The sequence below is a fragment of the Nipponia nippon genome, unplaced genomic scaffold (assembly GCF_047370975.1).
Source record: "Nipponia nippon isolate SJK-2023a ecotype South Korea unplaced genomic scaffold, ASM4737097v1 scaffold_5, whole genome shotgun sequence".
In the NCBI taxonomy this organism is placed as follows: Eukaryota; Metazoa; Chordata; class Aves; order Pelecaniformes; family Threskiornithidae; genus Nipponia; species Nipponia nippon.
In genome coordinates this window covers 17,026,684-17,041,374 of record NW_028262369.1, presented here as the reverse complement: position 1 = coordinate 17,041,374, position 14,691 = coordinate 17,026,684, and the positions used below count along the sequence as shown (strand labels likewise).

At 44.0% G+C, this 14,691-nt stretch overlaps 1 protein-coding gene across 6 annotated transcripts in view; it reads left to right on the top strand.

Moving 5' to 3' along the window:
• The window catches only part of MSLN (mesothelin), a 78,258-nt gene extending 63,828 nt beyond the window's left edge, over positions 1 to 14,430 (top strand). For all 6 annotated transcript variants that reach the window (XM_087732098.1, XM_087732100.1, XM_087732099.1 and 3 more), the window contains 22 exons: positions 93 to 295; positions 733 to 824; positions 1,505 to 1,635; positions 2,289 to 2,410; positions 2,838 to 3,009; positions 3,328 to 3,543; positions 3,651 to 3,821; positions 4,852 to 4,998; positions 5,152 to 5,201; positions 6,079 to 6,199; positions 6,523 to 6,608; positions 7,211 to 7,340; positions 7,456 to 7,646; positions 8,417 to 8,507; positions 9,000 to 9,111; positions 9,348 to 9,532; positions 10,353 to 10,499; positions 10,728 to 10,861; positions 11,440 to 11,567; positions 12,193 to 12,287; positions 12,898 to 13,087; positions 13,829 to 14,430. In XM_087732098.1, the coding sequence (XP_087588224.1) occupies positions 93 to 295; positions 733 to 824; positions 1,505 to 1,635; positions 2,289 to 2,410; positions 2,838 to 3,009; positions 3,328 to 3,543; positions 3,651 to 3,821; positions 4,852 to 4,998; positions 5,152 to 5,201; positions 6,079 to 6,199; positions 6,523 to 6,608; positions 7,211 to 7,340; positions 7,456 to 7,646; positions 8,417 to 8,507; positions 9,000 to 9,111; positions 9,348 to 9,532; positions 10,353 to 10,499; positions 10,728 to 10,861; positions 11,440 to 11,567; positions 12,193 to 12,287; positions 12,898 to 13,087; positions 13,829 to 13,923 (3,009 nt within the window). In that variant the 3' untranslated portion in view covers positions 13,924 to 14,430. The remainder of the gene's footprint in view (positions 1 to 92; positions 296 to 732; positions 825 to 1,504; positions 1,636 to 2,288; positions 2,411 to 2,837; positions 3,010 to 3,327; positions 3,544 to 3,650; positions 3,822 to 4,851; positions 4,999 to 5,151; positions 5,202 to 6,078; positions 6,200 to 6,522; positions 6,609 to 7,210; positions 7,341 to 7,455; positions 7,647 to 8,416; positions 8,508 to 8,999; positions 9,112 to 9,347; positions 9,533 to 10,352; positions 10,500 to 10,727; positions 10,862 to 11,439; positions 11,568 to 12,192; positions 12,288 to 12,897; positions 13,088 to 13,828) is intronic.
• Positions 14,431 to 14,691: the final 261 nt, after the last annotated feature.

The window sequence follows — 14,691 nt, the reverse complement described above, 5'->3', positions numbered from 1 at the left end:
CTGTTCATAATGTTCATGGATTTATGTTAACGTTTGTTTAGAAGTCCATATTCACTTGAATTCATGTGTTTCTTCTCGTCTCTTGCCTGCAGTTTTCTCATGTGCCTCTTTCTCTTGAGTGGAAAGTGATCTTCATTAATGGCCTTTGGGAGAAGGTGCTGCAAGTACCTGATATTGACAGCCCATCCATTTTGTCTCAGTGGGTCCACGAGGGGCTTCAGCCATTCCTGCTCGACCCCGAGGCCTTTGCTTGCCTCCATGCCAAAAACGTGTTGTGTGAGACATTTCGGATGATGTAAGTGCTGAACACAAACACTGTTCCAGTACCTCCTTGCTGAGAGAGGAAAGGGGCCCTTACTCCAGCCTCCCAAAGCAAGGGGCTAAACCCTGTAAGCACTGCGAACTGATGGAGGCCCAGATGGAGTCTCTGAGAAGCTCTCTCCGAGGCTTCATAACACACCTGTTGACCCTCTAACTGGTCCTCCGCATCAGTCAATGTGTGTGTAATGACCCTGCTAGCACTACGTTTCCAAAGCAGTATCACAGGATTGGCAGTGCAGCCCCCAGATGATCATGGGGGCTGTTGTGAAAGGAAGTCACATTGGTAGCTTTGAAAAGGGATGCGATTGATAATATCAGTCTTCAAGTAACAGCTGTTTCTGTAAGAACCCAACTGTGCCAGATCTGACTTTATCTGTGTTTGAGATGTCTGCCTTTCTTATCCATCTCTAGAGTTGCTGCCCTGAATGGCATATATTCTGACCTTCCAGTGGAAGAACAGAGGAATCTTTACACCGGGATCAAATACTATCTCATCCAGGATGGTAAATGACTTGATTTTCTTTGAGAAACAACAGAATGCTTTAAGCCACTGATGTATGCTACAACATTAGCTGCAATCTGTTACAGGGCTGAGGCTTTACAGATTTTTTTGTGAATTTGTATTGTCTCTTCAATGGAAATAGGCTGGGAATATGACTGTGAAAAGTGGTATCAGGAATCGTTTCCCTGCCTGAAGGCTTTATTAATCTGGGAATTTTATACATCAGCACAGTCAGTCCTATGCTGACTTAGATCATGTGCAAATGTTTTTTGTTGTGAAAGAACCATGCAGGGTTTGGCTCTTACAGCTAAAGAATTCAGCTCAGAAGTTAACTCAGAAAGGGGACCCAGGTAAGAGACTCCCCTGTCTCCAGGCAGTAGCTCACATGCAAAAATTTAATGTCCTGCAAAAAGTTTTTGGCAGATTTGAAGGGAGGAAGAAAGAGACTGGTGATGAAATACTTGGAGGGCTGTGAAAGAATGAGGCATCTGTCCTGTCCCGTGTGCATTTGTAATCTGAATGCACAAACACATGGATTTGAGCATAATGTGTGGTCAGAGGCACTCTGCTGATAGATCTCTGATAGACTGAAGCCTGTTCTGCATTTGGAAATCTCCAATATCCGCTGATATCCTGATACAGTGCAAGTCTGTAATTTTATGATGCCTGCCTGTTTTGCAGGATCAAACCAGAAATGCTACAGTGCAGCCGATCCAGGTCTCAATTCCACTGCTTGGTTTAAAAATTATCTTGGATCCTTTTTGGAGCATGCTACTGTTGGAGACCTGCAGCTTTTTGGTGACGAACCAACAGTAAGTGCAGGCTCATCTTGGTGATGAAGAACCTGCAGTGTGCAAAATACTCTGTGCCTGGGAGGTCATCTTCCTGCTCTGACCAAAATTCATGGAGATGCTGCCAGCAAGAACATTTCTCTTGTTTATTTATGGTGAACAGTCACTTCCGTTCTTATTTTTTTTTCCCCCATCATGATTTCTTGTGATAAGAGGCACTTGTGCAGAAGTTGGTTTCACATAGGTAATTCTGCAAAAATCAAACTGAAGTCAATAAAAGAGGAGCAAACCCAACTTTATCTCAAGACTAGATCGATGCCTGGGCTGGTTTAGTGAATGACTGTACCAGGCCTGCATGTGTGAGTTATGCTGTAGGGGCAGGACCATGTCCTTTAGCAGCTGTCCCACCTTTGTGCCTTACAGCAGTCATAGAGTGAGAGGCTTACCATGCCCTTGGAGTGCAAAGATAAATAAAACAAAGTCCCAGTGTATTACTTGAAAACAAAAAATAAATTTCCTCACAACTTTAAAGCCAGGTGAAAAAATCCTTATTGCTTGAAGTGAGGTTTGTTCAAGCTGTCCCAAGTGACTGTCAGGATTAAAGTATCCATCTGAAATATTTTTTGTTTGTTTTGTTTGTGGTTTTTTTTTTTTCCCCATGTCAACACCCTCAGCTTCAAAAATTTGCCAGGGATCCAGTCAATATGCAGATGGCCAGCAATCTCACCTTGCTCCAGGAGACGGCTGTGTACTATACCTTGCTACTGACCTCTGGACCTGGTTTTCCGTTATTGAGGTATAGGACCTGACCTGACTTCCTATCTGACTTATGGTTTAGCATGGTACTGTGACTTACCAAAAGTTTTCTGTGTGGTGATTCTGATGGCTGCTTCCATGAAACCTTTAAAGCATTTTTCTGTTCCTCAAATAATTGCATTGTGCTTGATCTTGGGCGGGGCCAGACCACAAGTTCCAGATGTTGGGAAATGACTGTCATGCAGCGCCAGCCACGAAGTAATGACCAACAGTGCATCTTGCGTGTTTTTGCAGTTTTGCATGACACAGCAGTGCTCTCTGTAAACAGGAGCATCAGCATTGTCAGAGCTAAAATGAATCGGGGAAATGCACACTGGAAAAAAGCATCCTTTGCAAAAAGAGGAAGGATCTGACAGAGCCACTGTCTATCATACTGGCAACCTCTCCTCCTTGTCTCCCACCTGCAGTCTCCCAGACAGATTTGTTTGTTACCTGAGCCCCTCAGCAGTGAGCAACCTGAGCAGAGATGATGCTTTGAGCTTGGCCCAGAGGATCAGTAAGAACTGCCCGTTGAACCTGACGCACAGAGGATTAACTAGAGAGAGAGTTCCCTCCTCCCTGACAACAGAGGAACTGCAGGTAATCTCCTGTCCAGCCTCGCGACTCAGTTCTTCATTCACGTAGACAAAATTTGTGAGGGTTGAGGATTCAACTTTCATGCCTCCTCTTGTATACGCTCCTGTACACAAGTCCTTGATTTTTTTTTACTGTGGCATCTGACTGGTGTTTCATAATCTGAAAATTCTCAGTGGGTGGAGGCAGTCCGTCCACAGGCTTCATCACACAAGTTTGAGGCAGAAAATCCAGTGATTTAAGACATCCAAAGGCTGTAGGATCCAATAGGCTCACGTCATTGCTCCTCTGACTTTCTTTTCTGTCTGTGTGGGACCTTTTCAGGTGGCATCCTATTTGGTGAGAAAGCTTGAGCATTTCCCTCCTGCAGTCCTGCGTGCACTGGGCCAGGCTGCAGTTGGGCTGTCCATATCCGACATCGAAAATGGCATCAGTGATAAAGACCTTGAAGCATCTATTTCTGCCCTGGGTGAAGTTCGTGGCTGGAACGCTGAGCAGTCCAGCACTATTATCAACAAACTGCTCAGCTCTGGCTATCGGGTACGAAGGACAAGGTCTACAAATGCACTTCACGCCTGCCATAGCTAGCTGCCAGCAAATGATGTTTGGCCCTTGGTGTACTCATGCCTGCATGCATTACCTTTCAGATCCTGGATGGACAGAGCCTGGCAAAGCTAGGGAGCTTGGTGGCTGGCCTCAACAGCAGCACACTTCGAAGTCTGTCTCCAGAAGTGATCTTGGAAGCCGTTAAGTTGCCTGAGTTTGTTCAGCAAATGGTGACCCTGCCCTCTGCTCTGAAAATGATATTTGTGGAAAAGGTGAAGTTGTTTTTCTCTTCAGGCGTCATAAATTAGCAAAGCTCCAGTGACTCACAGTTAAGAACACTGGTTACCTGGGGCCAGGCATTGACACACACCTGCACACCCAGACAGCATTCCCTTGGGGGTATTGGTCATTGCTAAACAGAGTGTGCAGCAAGACAAGCATCTCAAGTCCCTGTCACTGTGCCTGTGTAGATGTCCTTGGCTGCCAGCCAGTGTGTCCTGCTGAGCCTCTTGGGGACGAGGGCATAAGAGACAGTTGTTTTGCAGCATGATCCTAGAAACTATTCCCCACTGACTTGAAAAGATGCTCTCAGAGAAAGGATGTTGTCACGGTTTGGAGTGAGAACATGTGAGAAGTGAAGGCAGCTTAGAAAGTCCCTTTTAGGGTAGGCCGATACTTCAGCAATGCACTGTTTCATCCCCCCATGTGATTGTGTAGGATTTGGACACCTCTTTGCCTTTTTTTCTTGCCATGACTTTAGCCTTCAAGTTGCATGTGTAGCATTTAAGTTTGTTGCTATTCATCCTCCCTCAAAGACTCTGACCTGTATTTGGCACCAGAGGCCCTGCCTATAACATGTCCTGGAGCAATGGGGTGCCAGGGCTCTGTGTGAAGCATGAGGGAAATAATGTCTCATTCACCACAGGATTGTTCTGCAACGTGCCCTCAGCAAGTTGAGACATTGTTTGGGTTGGCAGAGAGGAGAGAAAAGCGTCCCTCCTTTCTGGCCCGTTAAACGTTTTTAGGGCATAAAGCCAGGAGGTAGGAAACTTATAAGAGACTGGATCGTTCCCATTCATCAGGACCCTAGGTATTAGTTCCAAGCAGCTCTCTCCTAGTCTGATGAATATGTCAAACAGGAAATATTTCATAGTGTTAGGTCTCTGAGAAATGCCCAGATAATCAGCAGGGGAATTTGCCTGGCTTCTTTCCAGTTTGTCGTTTCTTCTCCAGCAACTGTGTATTTTAGCCACAGGATTTGAATGATATGTGGGTTTGTTTGTTTGTTTGTTTGTTTTTAAGATTTCCTCCAGTGTAGGCCACCCTGTTGACCTGGTTAAATATATCCCTGATGCTCTGGCCAGTTACATTCCAAAATCACTGCTTGTTTTTGGGGAAGAGAAGCCAAATATTCAGGATCTCAACAGCAAAATGTGGACCCGAGAACAGGTAATATGCTGGTGGCTTGTGTCCTTCTTATACCTCAGTGTCAGCCTTGGACTCTACAGAGCTATGAGTCTGCTCTGCAAATCTGTCTGAAAATACAGGTGAATGTTGCAGAAGAGCATGGTAAATCATTGATACTCTGGCTTTGCTTCACAGGCTGCCATGTTTTTCAGTGATGTGATAAAGACAGAGCCTGACTTCAGCAGGTAGCGTTTTTCTTCTCTCCTTCCGTTTTCCGTGTTTGCTTTGATTGCAGTTTCCGTGTTTCCTTTGGTACATGTGGCAGACTCACCATATTCAATCCATAGCAACAGATGGGAAATACCATTCAAACCCAAACACAGGCATGTAGCATCAAGATTTACCAGTGTGTCAGCTGCAAAATGTACCCACAAGTCACACTTGCTTTGTAAAACGAAGGTGCTGGCTCAGACTGCACCTGGAACCTTGCTTCTGACTGCCTCTGTGGAAGGTATTTCTAATCGGAGAATATGTCAGTCTTCCACAGTGCTATTCCAGGGATTAAATTTAGTGGGGCTGATATGTCTTTTGTCAGCTCTTGTATCTGAGATGAAAAATTATGAAAACCATGATATATATCTGGAAAAACAATGGAGTTGACATCAGTGTCCTGCTGATTTCACAATAGAAGCTTTTCCATATAGAAAGCAATTAAAGTTTTAAGGACTTCTCCCTGAGCTCTCCCAGGCTGTGTGAACTATGTTCAGTGATGAGGATCTGGACAACTCCATTTCATTTTCAACATGTGGTATGTACTGAAAACATAGGGAGGAGACCGATGTTGTAAATCAGGATATAGCAGTACTGCTTGGGGTGGAGGTCCCTGCATTTCTACTTCCAGTACGAGTCTCTGGATTATATTTATTTGACCAGTGATGGCTTCTTGATCTCCCACATAGGTCAATACTAGAAATTTTGAGGGGATGGAGTTTGGAAAGCATTAAGCTTTGAGAATGGGGGAGGCTTATGCTTGCTGTATTTGTCATTATATATGTGGGAGATCAGCACTGAATTTTCTCCTGAAGTCCTTGCCCCTCTGATTTGCTTTCTGTAAATGTTCAGGCTTTCCCAGTCAGTCCTCCAAGGCTTCACATGTGCAGCTGCCAATGAGATGGAAGCAGAAAGATTTCAGGAGCTGGCCAAAGTCATGAAGAAGAAGAATGTCAAGCTAGGAGAAGACCAGGTCAGTTCCCATATTTCAAAATGCCGTGTTTGATGATGTCATGAAGATAACAATGAGGATTGTTCAGCAAGAACAAAACCACTTTCAGCTAGGACAAATGTAACTGGTGCTGAGTCTCCATCCTACAGTTCTGAATTGCCCTGAAGAGAGAAGTCAAAACCGAGTTGGCTAGGTTTCTCAGGAATCAAAACCTCCAATTTTGGTCTCTTCCCTCACCCCCCACCCCACCCTGTCCTTACTTTGGAGGAGCAGAGTAAAATCTTTGTTTTATTTTTTTGTTTTCATGCTGTTTTCTTTCTTTGTAAACTGTGGTGTCCTTTCAGCTGAGTTGCTTAGTGAAGATGGTGACGCTGCATGGGATTCCCAAGGATTTAGACAGCTATCCTAAAGACCTGTTGCTGTTTTTAAGGTAACTGTGCTATGGTTTTCATGTTGTTGCCTTAGTACTTAGTAGGAAAAAGAGATATTACTTTATAACCTGACTGGTAATGATGAGTTCATGTTTGATGTATATTTCAAACTTGTTCAGGCCTCCTTACAGGGGGGAAAGAAATCAGATTGCAGAAAGCTTTCAAAAGGTTTTTAAGGTCCTTTCAGATTCACCCATCCATCATATTAATATAAACAGTATGAAGCTCTTTTTACATATATCTGTTTGGATATGAAACCAGTATGTGGTTTTAGTGCTTTTCTGGCCTCTGTGAATGTGCTTTTCCCTTACAACACCAAAGAAAACAGAGTAGAGTGGATTTCTTTTTTCCAGTAGCTACCCACTGTGGTTCTGTATCCAAATCTTGAACAATTTTAAGCTGAGTCTCACAATAGATTCCTTAAGGTGAAAACGAATTTTTAAAAAATGTGGACTAGGATCTTTGGGAAGAACAGCTGCATAGAGTTTAGTCTGCAGACGTGGAAGATGTTGTATTGGGCACAGTATATGTTGAACAGCCTTAAACCTGACCAACTGTTTGATATCGTTCACTAGAATTCATGGAGTATTTGTCTTTCTAGTCCTTCAGACTATGCAGCGACAGGAAGCTGTAGGCAGTACTTTGCTAATATTGGGAAAGCAAATCTTGATGTTCTGCACAGAGAGTCGTCTCAGCGGAAACAGCTGCTCTTGGAAGCTTTAGCGTGTTTGGTATGTGGTGAGGGGACAGCTCTGCACAAGGCTGGGGAGAACTTGGGGTTGAAGAATATGCTCTTCTACAGTGGCATCCAGTTCTATTTAATGCTTCTGTCTTGTATTACTTCAGGAAATTCCTGGCACACAAGTAGATGAGGAAAATGCAGAGATTCTGGGACGTCTGGTCTGTGACCTGGGTGGAGAATACATTAGAAGTTCTGGTGGGAATTTGCTGAAGCAATTAAGCCAGTGTGAATTTTTCCTGCCCAATCAAGAAGAAGCTATTAGGAGAGTAATCAGCAGTGGTAACACTACATTTGGGTATGAATTTTTCTTCTGGGCTTCAGCAAAACAGTTCCCTTAAACAAAACCATTGTCCTGTTAAGACCTAAGTGAACTCCAGCCAACCAGCTTGATCAAAAACTTGAATAATTCGTGGCTTTTGAATTTCACATTGGGCTTTTTACGTAGTTTTATTTGAACTTCTTTCAGCTGAAAAGTTTGGCTGGAATTCCACTGAAAAATACATTGTCATTCCTGTGTCTCACCTGCTCTAGTTAAAAAAGCCCTTCCTCTGGTCTGTTTTTTTCATTAATCAAACTTCTCTGAGACTGTCCTGATGAACACAGGTGGGTTCTAGCTGTTTGTCAGCCACTGACTTTCAGAAGACATTCTGTTTCTACCTGTCAAACTGACAGATGCTTAATAAATCCCTGGCTATAGCTGACAGAGACATTGTCCAGGGAGGCAAAATATTTTCCCTTCCTGTGTCAACTGCCCTGAGATCTTGGCACTGAATTGGGTGATAGTAAGCAACAGATATTCTTTTGGGTTTCATGCTTAAGAAAATAATGTATTTGTTAAATTCCATTTCCTATCCAGCCTTCCTTTTTCATGTTACTAACAATTGCTCCTGCTCTGGTGGAATGAAGTTTTGTGTAACAGGAAGCGATCAAGAAGTTTTAGGATTTAAATCTTGTATTTTCTTAACTTCAGATGTTACAAGGACATAATCCTGGCAGCTTTTAAGGTGTGGTGGGTTTTTTTTTGTTCTTCCTTGAAAGCTGATCCCTGCTAATTTTTGTATGCAGGCCTCCTGTAATGTGGTCAGCTTTTACCTTGAATGAGCTCAGTGGATTGATTCCTGTATTTGATCACAGCATCTTGCAGAAGATCCCCAAGGTGGGTTATTCAGAGAGGTGTGGGGAGTTTGGGAAGCGCTCTCGGTCCTGCAGTATGGAAGAAGTATGATGGGGGTTGTTCAGCCAGTATGTTTTCAGTAGCATCCTCATCTACAAGTGTGGTGCCAAAGGGGATGGATGGTCTATGAGAAGTCAGGGCTGAATCAAGCTGACAGCCTGGAACTGCAGATCTAGATTGCTCTCATCCTCTTCCTGTAACTGTCAGAAGAGTACCAGAGGTGGAATGCAACAGTAACTATATACAACACTTTGAGGAGGTAAAATCATTTATGGGGCGTGGGATATGATAGAGTTTAACCATTTAGAAATTTGCCTTTGGCTTACCGAGGAAAGGTCTCTAGGCTTACAGCAGCAGGTCTGCAGCCCATAGTACTTTCACATTGAAGTTTCTTGTCTGTGTGAGTAGCAACTTCTTATATTGGTGATAGGCCCAAGATTGCAATATCCCCCTGATGAAACATTTTCTTTGCAGAATGCTTTAAGTCTTTGGCTGAAAAACTTTGCACACGATTCACCTTTGTCAAGGGAACAGCTGGGCACTGTTGCTGAAGAACTCCTGCCTACTAGGCATAAGCGTGCTGATGGTATGGAAGCTTTCTCTGATCCATAATGGCAGCATTCCCCTTGTTAACAGGGTTGACCCTAGTGCTTGTGGGTCTCCCTGAATATGTCTGAGTTGAACTATGAAACACTTGGTGGTAGGTTACCCAGGAGGAGGGTGGAACTGTGATTGCATACGTGTCCATGTCCAGCAAGGGAGCATTCAAAGCTTGAAGCAAAAGGATTTAACACTGAGCACATTTGATAATTGCTTCAACAGGTTGCCCACCTGACAAGCAGATAACAGAGGTGGTTCTCAATGATGACTTGATGCCTATTTACTACACACCTGAGGAGTTACATGCTTGCCTGAAGAATGTCTCTCTGGAGAATCACCTCTCTCAGATACTGACCTACCCCTTCAGTATTCAGCAATTAGCTGTGCTGAAGAGGAATTTGGATGAGGTAATGCAGGGTTGAAGAATGTCAAATTATCTACTGATGAGATTGCTCAGGGACTTGTCCAGTTGAGTTTAAGTATCTCCAAGGACTGAGATGCCACCACCTCTTTGGGCTCCTCTTCCAATGTTTGACCACCTTTATTGTGAAAATATGTTTTTCTTAATATCTAATCAGAATTTTCATTGCCTGTTGGCCCTTATCCTTTCACTGTGCACCTCTGAGAAGAGCGTGGCTCCATCCTCCCTATAATCTCCCATTAGATAGCTGAAGACAGTAATAATATCCTTGCCTAGTCTTCTTGTCTTCAAACTAAAGAACCTAGCTCCCTCAGTCCAACTGCTCCACTTTGTATGTTGTGTGCTTCTGCCCCCCGGACCAGCATGGCCCCCTGCTAGACTCGCTAGTCTTTGCTAGACTTTGGCAAAGTCTTTCTTGTACTAGGGAGCCCAAAACTGGATGTTGTATCCGGATGGGGTCTCGCAAGTGCCAGCCAAATGGAGGGGAATAATCATTTCCCTTGACCTGCTGGCTGTGCTGCTGCTAGGGAAGCCCAGTATTTGATTAGCCTTCACCACTGCAAGGCATGCTGCCCACTTGGGTCCATGTTGAGTCAGTTCACAGTGCTTCAGGTTTTGTTCCTTCCCCGGCACCTGCTTGCCTGAGCAGAAAAAGGACCGATGGGCTCATGGAATCTCACTGGCTTTGGTTTCTTATTCCTTGCAGACCTTTAGGGCTTTTCCACATAGATTTTGCAAAGACCATAAATTCATAAGCACAGGCATGATAATGAGCGTTCATAGCAATAACAATGGTTTTTCCACAGAAATATCCTGATGGGTATCCTGAAAGTCTGCTCCCTAAACTGGGCCCTCTCATTACTTTCATCACCCCTGAGGAGGTTTCCAGATGGAACATAACTTCAGCTGACGTGCTGGCTGTCTTGCTAAAAAATGAGCCCCTTGATGATCAGGTGGGGATTTGGGTTTGCTTTCCTATCCATGTTTGCTTCCTGGTTTGGGAGCTGCTGATTTAGGACTAGCTTAGTGGGTTCAGAGATGATTGGCCCATCTTTGAGGTCCAAACAGATTTGAAATGATTCAGTTGTATTTTTGTAATTATTGCATTTGTTTTTCTTCTGAGGATGAAAACATAAATTCTGATTCAGGTTAACTTTTGAAAAAATTAAATGTGTCTCTAGGCTTCTGCAATACTTAAACGATATCTTGGGTTGGGAAATGCCTTGAATGCCACTGCACTGAACGCAATTGGTACAAAATACGTGTGCCTTCTGAATGCAGCTGAGTTGAATACGATAGACTCCAACAGCCTGAAGTGAGTGAAATATTGTGATGCTCTTGGCTTCTTGCAAAAGCACTTTCCCATCAGCAAGTGCAGTTTCTGTTTCTCTCCACTCAGTGAAAGGAAATCTGGGAAGCAACTTAGTACCTGCTCTGTGTCCAGGTTTGAAAGCCTGCTGTTCCCCATCCTGCCAGGAAGGGCTTAGATTTGCAATCAAACTCTTTGTTGCACCTCAGGTGACAACAGATATGGTCTGCATGCATGCTTTTATCTAGAGACAAAAGAGAGTTAATTAAATTTAATTTAAATTCCTTTGAAAGACTGCTAAATGAAATTAATTAAATAACTATATCTTTGCAAATACATAAACTTATCATGCACCATCAGAGCCATCATAACTTAGAAGACGTGTCATTTTGAGCAGGAAACTGAGCCTTTTTTTTTTTTTTTTTTCCCGCTTAGCTTCTTTCCATACTTCTTCTGTCTATGGGGGAGAGGGGGTAGCCTGTCCTATGTAGAGAATCCCAGAGAGATACTCAGAATAGTTCAAAATTTGTTCAAGTTGAAGATAATAAAAACTTTTCTCTCCTTAAATCTTCATTTTTCTGCAGACTGGCATCTCTGAATCCTTCAGCCTGTTCAGAGGTTACAAAAGACATCTTATATGCTAAAGCAAAACGTGCTTTCTCAGACCAGCACTATTTACCTGCTTACTATGAGCTTATTGAACCATATCTAGGTATGTAAAAGAACAGTATGTTATGGGGAAAGGGAGAGGTCTTAGCCAGAAACTGAATAGGTATCAAATACCATCTAAGATGTGGGAATTTTCGAAGCCAAGTTATTAAAAGTTTCAGAGAGTTTGGGTCTTTTCCAACTTGTAGATGGCATAAAACATTCTTGAAGGATTCTGTACCTGACTTAAGGTTGCCCAAATTGATTGTCAGACCATCACAGGGAAAATCAAACTCATGACTTCTGGGATGGGTAAGATTTGCTAGATCCATGAGAAATCAAGCTGCTAACGCTTAACGCTTATCTCACAGCTGTTGTCCATGTCACAAAACACAGATTTTTTTTCCCTGTTAAGCCAAGAATTTATTCACAGCCTGAGCAAACTCTTCTTACCCCTCTGTCTGGTGTCTGGCATTGTCACAGATTGGTTTAATGGCCAGTATAATAATACCTCCCAGCAAAATGAAGTAGCATCCATATATTTTTGCAGTTGGAACTCACTCTGTTAGCACCCCCAGCCTAATAAGTTTTGGAGACATCATTATAGCTCCAGCTTATACAGATACACAACACTGCTCACTTGAGGGCTGTCCTCCATGCATTGATAAGCTTTCTCTTTTGGGTCCCAGGGGGTGCTCCTGGTGTGGATCTCAGAGCTCTGAGCAAGGACAACGTGAACATGAAAGTTAGTACTTTGGCGACATTAAGGAGAGACTCCTTGCTGGTGAGCTGAATCTTGAAATTATTTGAGTCCTTGCATTTGTATCATGCTAAGTAGTTGGTTTTGGTTGCATTGTCCCTTGGTGTAAATCAGCAGTCACTCCATCAAAATCAGAATGATGCTAGACCAGTAGAAAATGGAGAACTAGCCTGAAATTTTCTTTAAAAATGTAAATTAGTTATGCATGGATGCTTAGCCAGTCTTACTGGGGAATTTCTTTAGAGCAGGCTCTCATGGCGGTAGTGGTAAGAGCAGGGGACAGGTGTCCACCAGACTACAGTCCACAGCTACGTGACAAATCTTTTAACAAGAGTGTTAGCAGTAATATCATCAACTTTGGAAGAAAGCCCAGTGATTTGGGCAGGGACTGGGGCCTCCACTTGGGTGTAGGAGACTTGTCATCAGAGGACAGCAGAAATAGGCTTTGAAGGAACCATTGTGTTCATTCCCCTAACCTAAGGCAAGAGTGTCCCAACTGAAACCACTCACCAGAAATTTGTCTTCCTTGTTCTTCACACTTCTTCTAACAGAAACCTCATCGATTCCTTGGCCAGAGGTATTGTTCCCGTTCCTGCATTTACACCTGTAATTCTTGCTCTTTGATTTCTCCTAGAACCTGACACTTTCTGAGGTTCAGGGCTTGCTGGGGATGAATCTTAGAGATCTGGAGAAATGGCAGAACAAGTCTCCCATCCGGGAGTGGGTCCAAATGCAGAAACAATCAGAACTGGATAAACTGCATGTTGGGCTCACCGGGGGAACACAAGAAGGCTACATCAACATCGTCATGCCCAAATTTCAGTGTACGTACTATGTTAGGACCCCTGATTGTTGTGCTTTAAATACTTATTTTTGGGTTACAGCAAGGAGAAGAACTGCCTTATGGAAGCAAGGTGCTTTCAGTTGTCCGTGAAAGAGAAGTGACTGCACCAAGCTGATGTAGCTCCTGGGGCCCCGAGTCAGTGCCTTGCTCAAGCAAGTGGTGGCCTTGGGCAGCACTGCCAAACAGCTCTGTTCCTGCTCTCAGCAGTGTTTGTGCCAAGGCCCTGGAAAGTCCTGCTGGCTGCTTTTGTGCTGAGAGAGCAGGGGCTGTTGATCTGGGCTACTGCGGACCCTGTGCAGTGGCACTTGTTACTTCCTGTCCACCCAGCCCAAATAAAATGCATTGGGCAGTGCTCACCTCCTCCCTTCACCTCCTGGTGTCAAGGGGCAGCAGGTTCAGTTCTGCCAAGGAGCCTTAAGCCTTGCAGAGCAAATTCCGGGTCCAAGATGAGAAGCAATCCTGTAATCCCACTGAGAGCATCCTTGCTGGCTGAACATCTCAACTGAGCAAGCAGTTCCAGAGCTTCCTCCTGTGCTGTGCGTTGGATTTGGGCTCTGACTTGGTGGTCCTCTTGGGGTGGCTATTTACCAGTTAGAAAGCCCCAGTCAGAAAGCCAAAGATCTTCCCTGGATGTGGCATAAAGAGATGTTCTCCCCCATGGGGGAATAGTTCAATTGTTGATTTGTTTGCACTTATGCCCCCTCTTTTTTTTTTTTTCTAGCACCATCCTCAGCCTCTCTGGGTACTGTGGCCATGACGCTCCACCTCCTGCCTACTCTGCTTATCAGTTTCCTGATGATGTTGGTCTTGTCTTGAAAATCTTCCCTCGAGAGAAAGCAAGACGAGGGGTACCAGCCCGTGACCTGCTCTGAGGCCTCTCGGGGACAGCCATGCCCAGGGGGTGAGGGGATGCTCAGTGCTAGCAGGCAACTGGTATGCACCCCAGGGTTTGCTTGTAGGTACTTTTCTCTTTCAAATCACTCAAAAAAAACCCAACCAAACAAAAAAAAACCCCAACCCAAACCCAAAAAAAGTGTTCTGTCTGAAAGCAAGGTTTCGGATTCTTCAGAGCAGCATCTTTGCCTTTTGTACAGACCAAGCCCAGGTAAGGCTCAGCCATATTCCTGCAACACAAATGATGTCAATGTTTTACTGTGTCACCCTGGTGGGTTTAAGGGTGAGCAAATTGGCTGTTCTGCATGTTAACGATGACATTTCTCAAAGAACTTGATCTCTTGACACTGCCAAGACCTCTGAGTGGCAGTGAAGTTTTCCGTCCGATTGTAAATAAATTATGGAGCTAAGTAAAAAATGCCAGAAGCAAATTGATGAGGTGCTACTGTCGTCTTTTCATTCAGACTGCCCTTACCTTTGTCTCTGCAGGTATCAGTCCAAATTAAATGGTCAGGCCCCCCAGACGTGCCTGTTACTTTTCTTTGGTGTTGACTCCTCAACTCTAAGGGCTGAGGCTGTTCTTGGCTTCCTCACGGGGAGGGTGTAAGAACTTTGTGTAAGACTTTCAACACTTTTTTTTTCCACATATTGGGAAGTTCTGTCAAAAAAAGCCTCAGTGTCACCTGCATC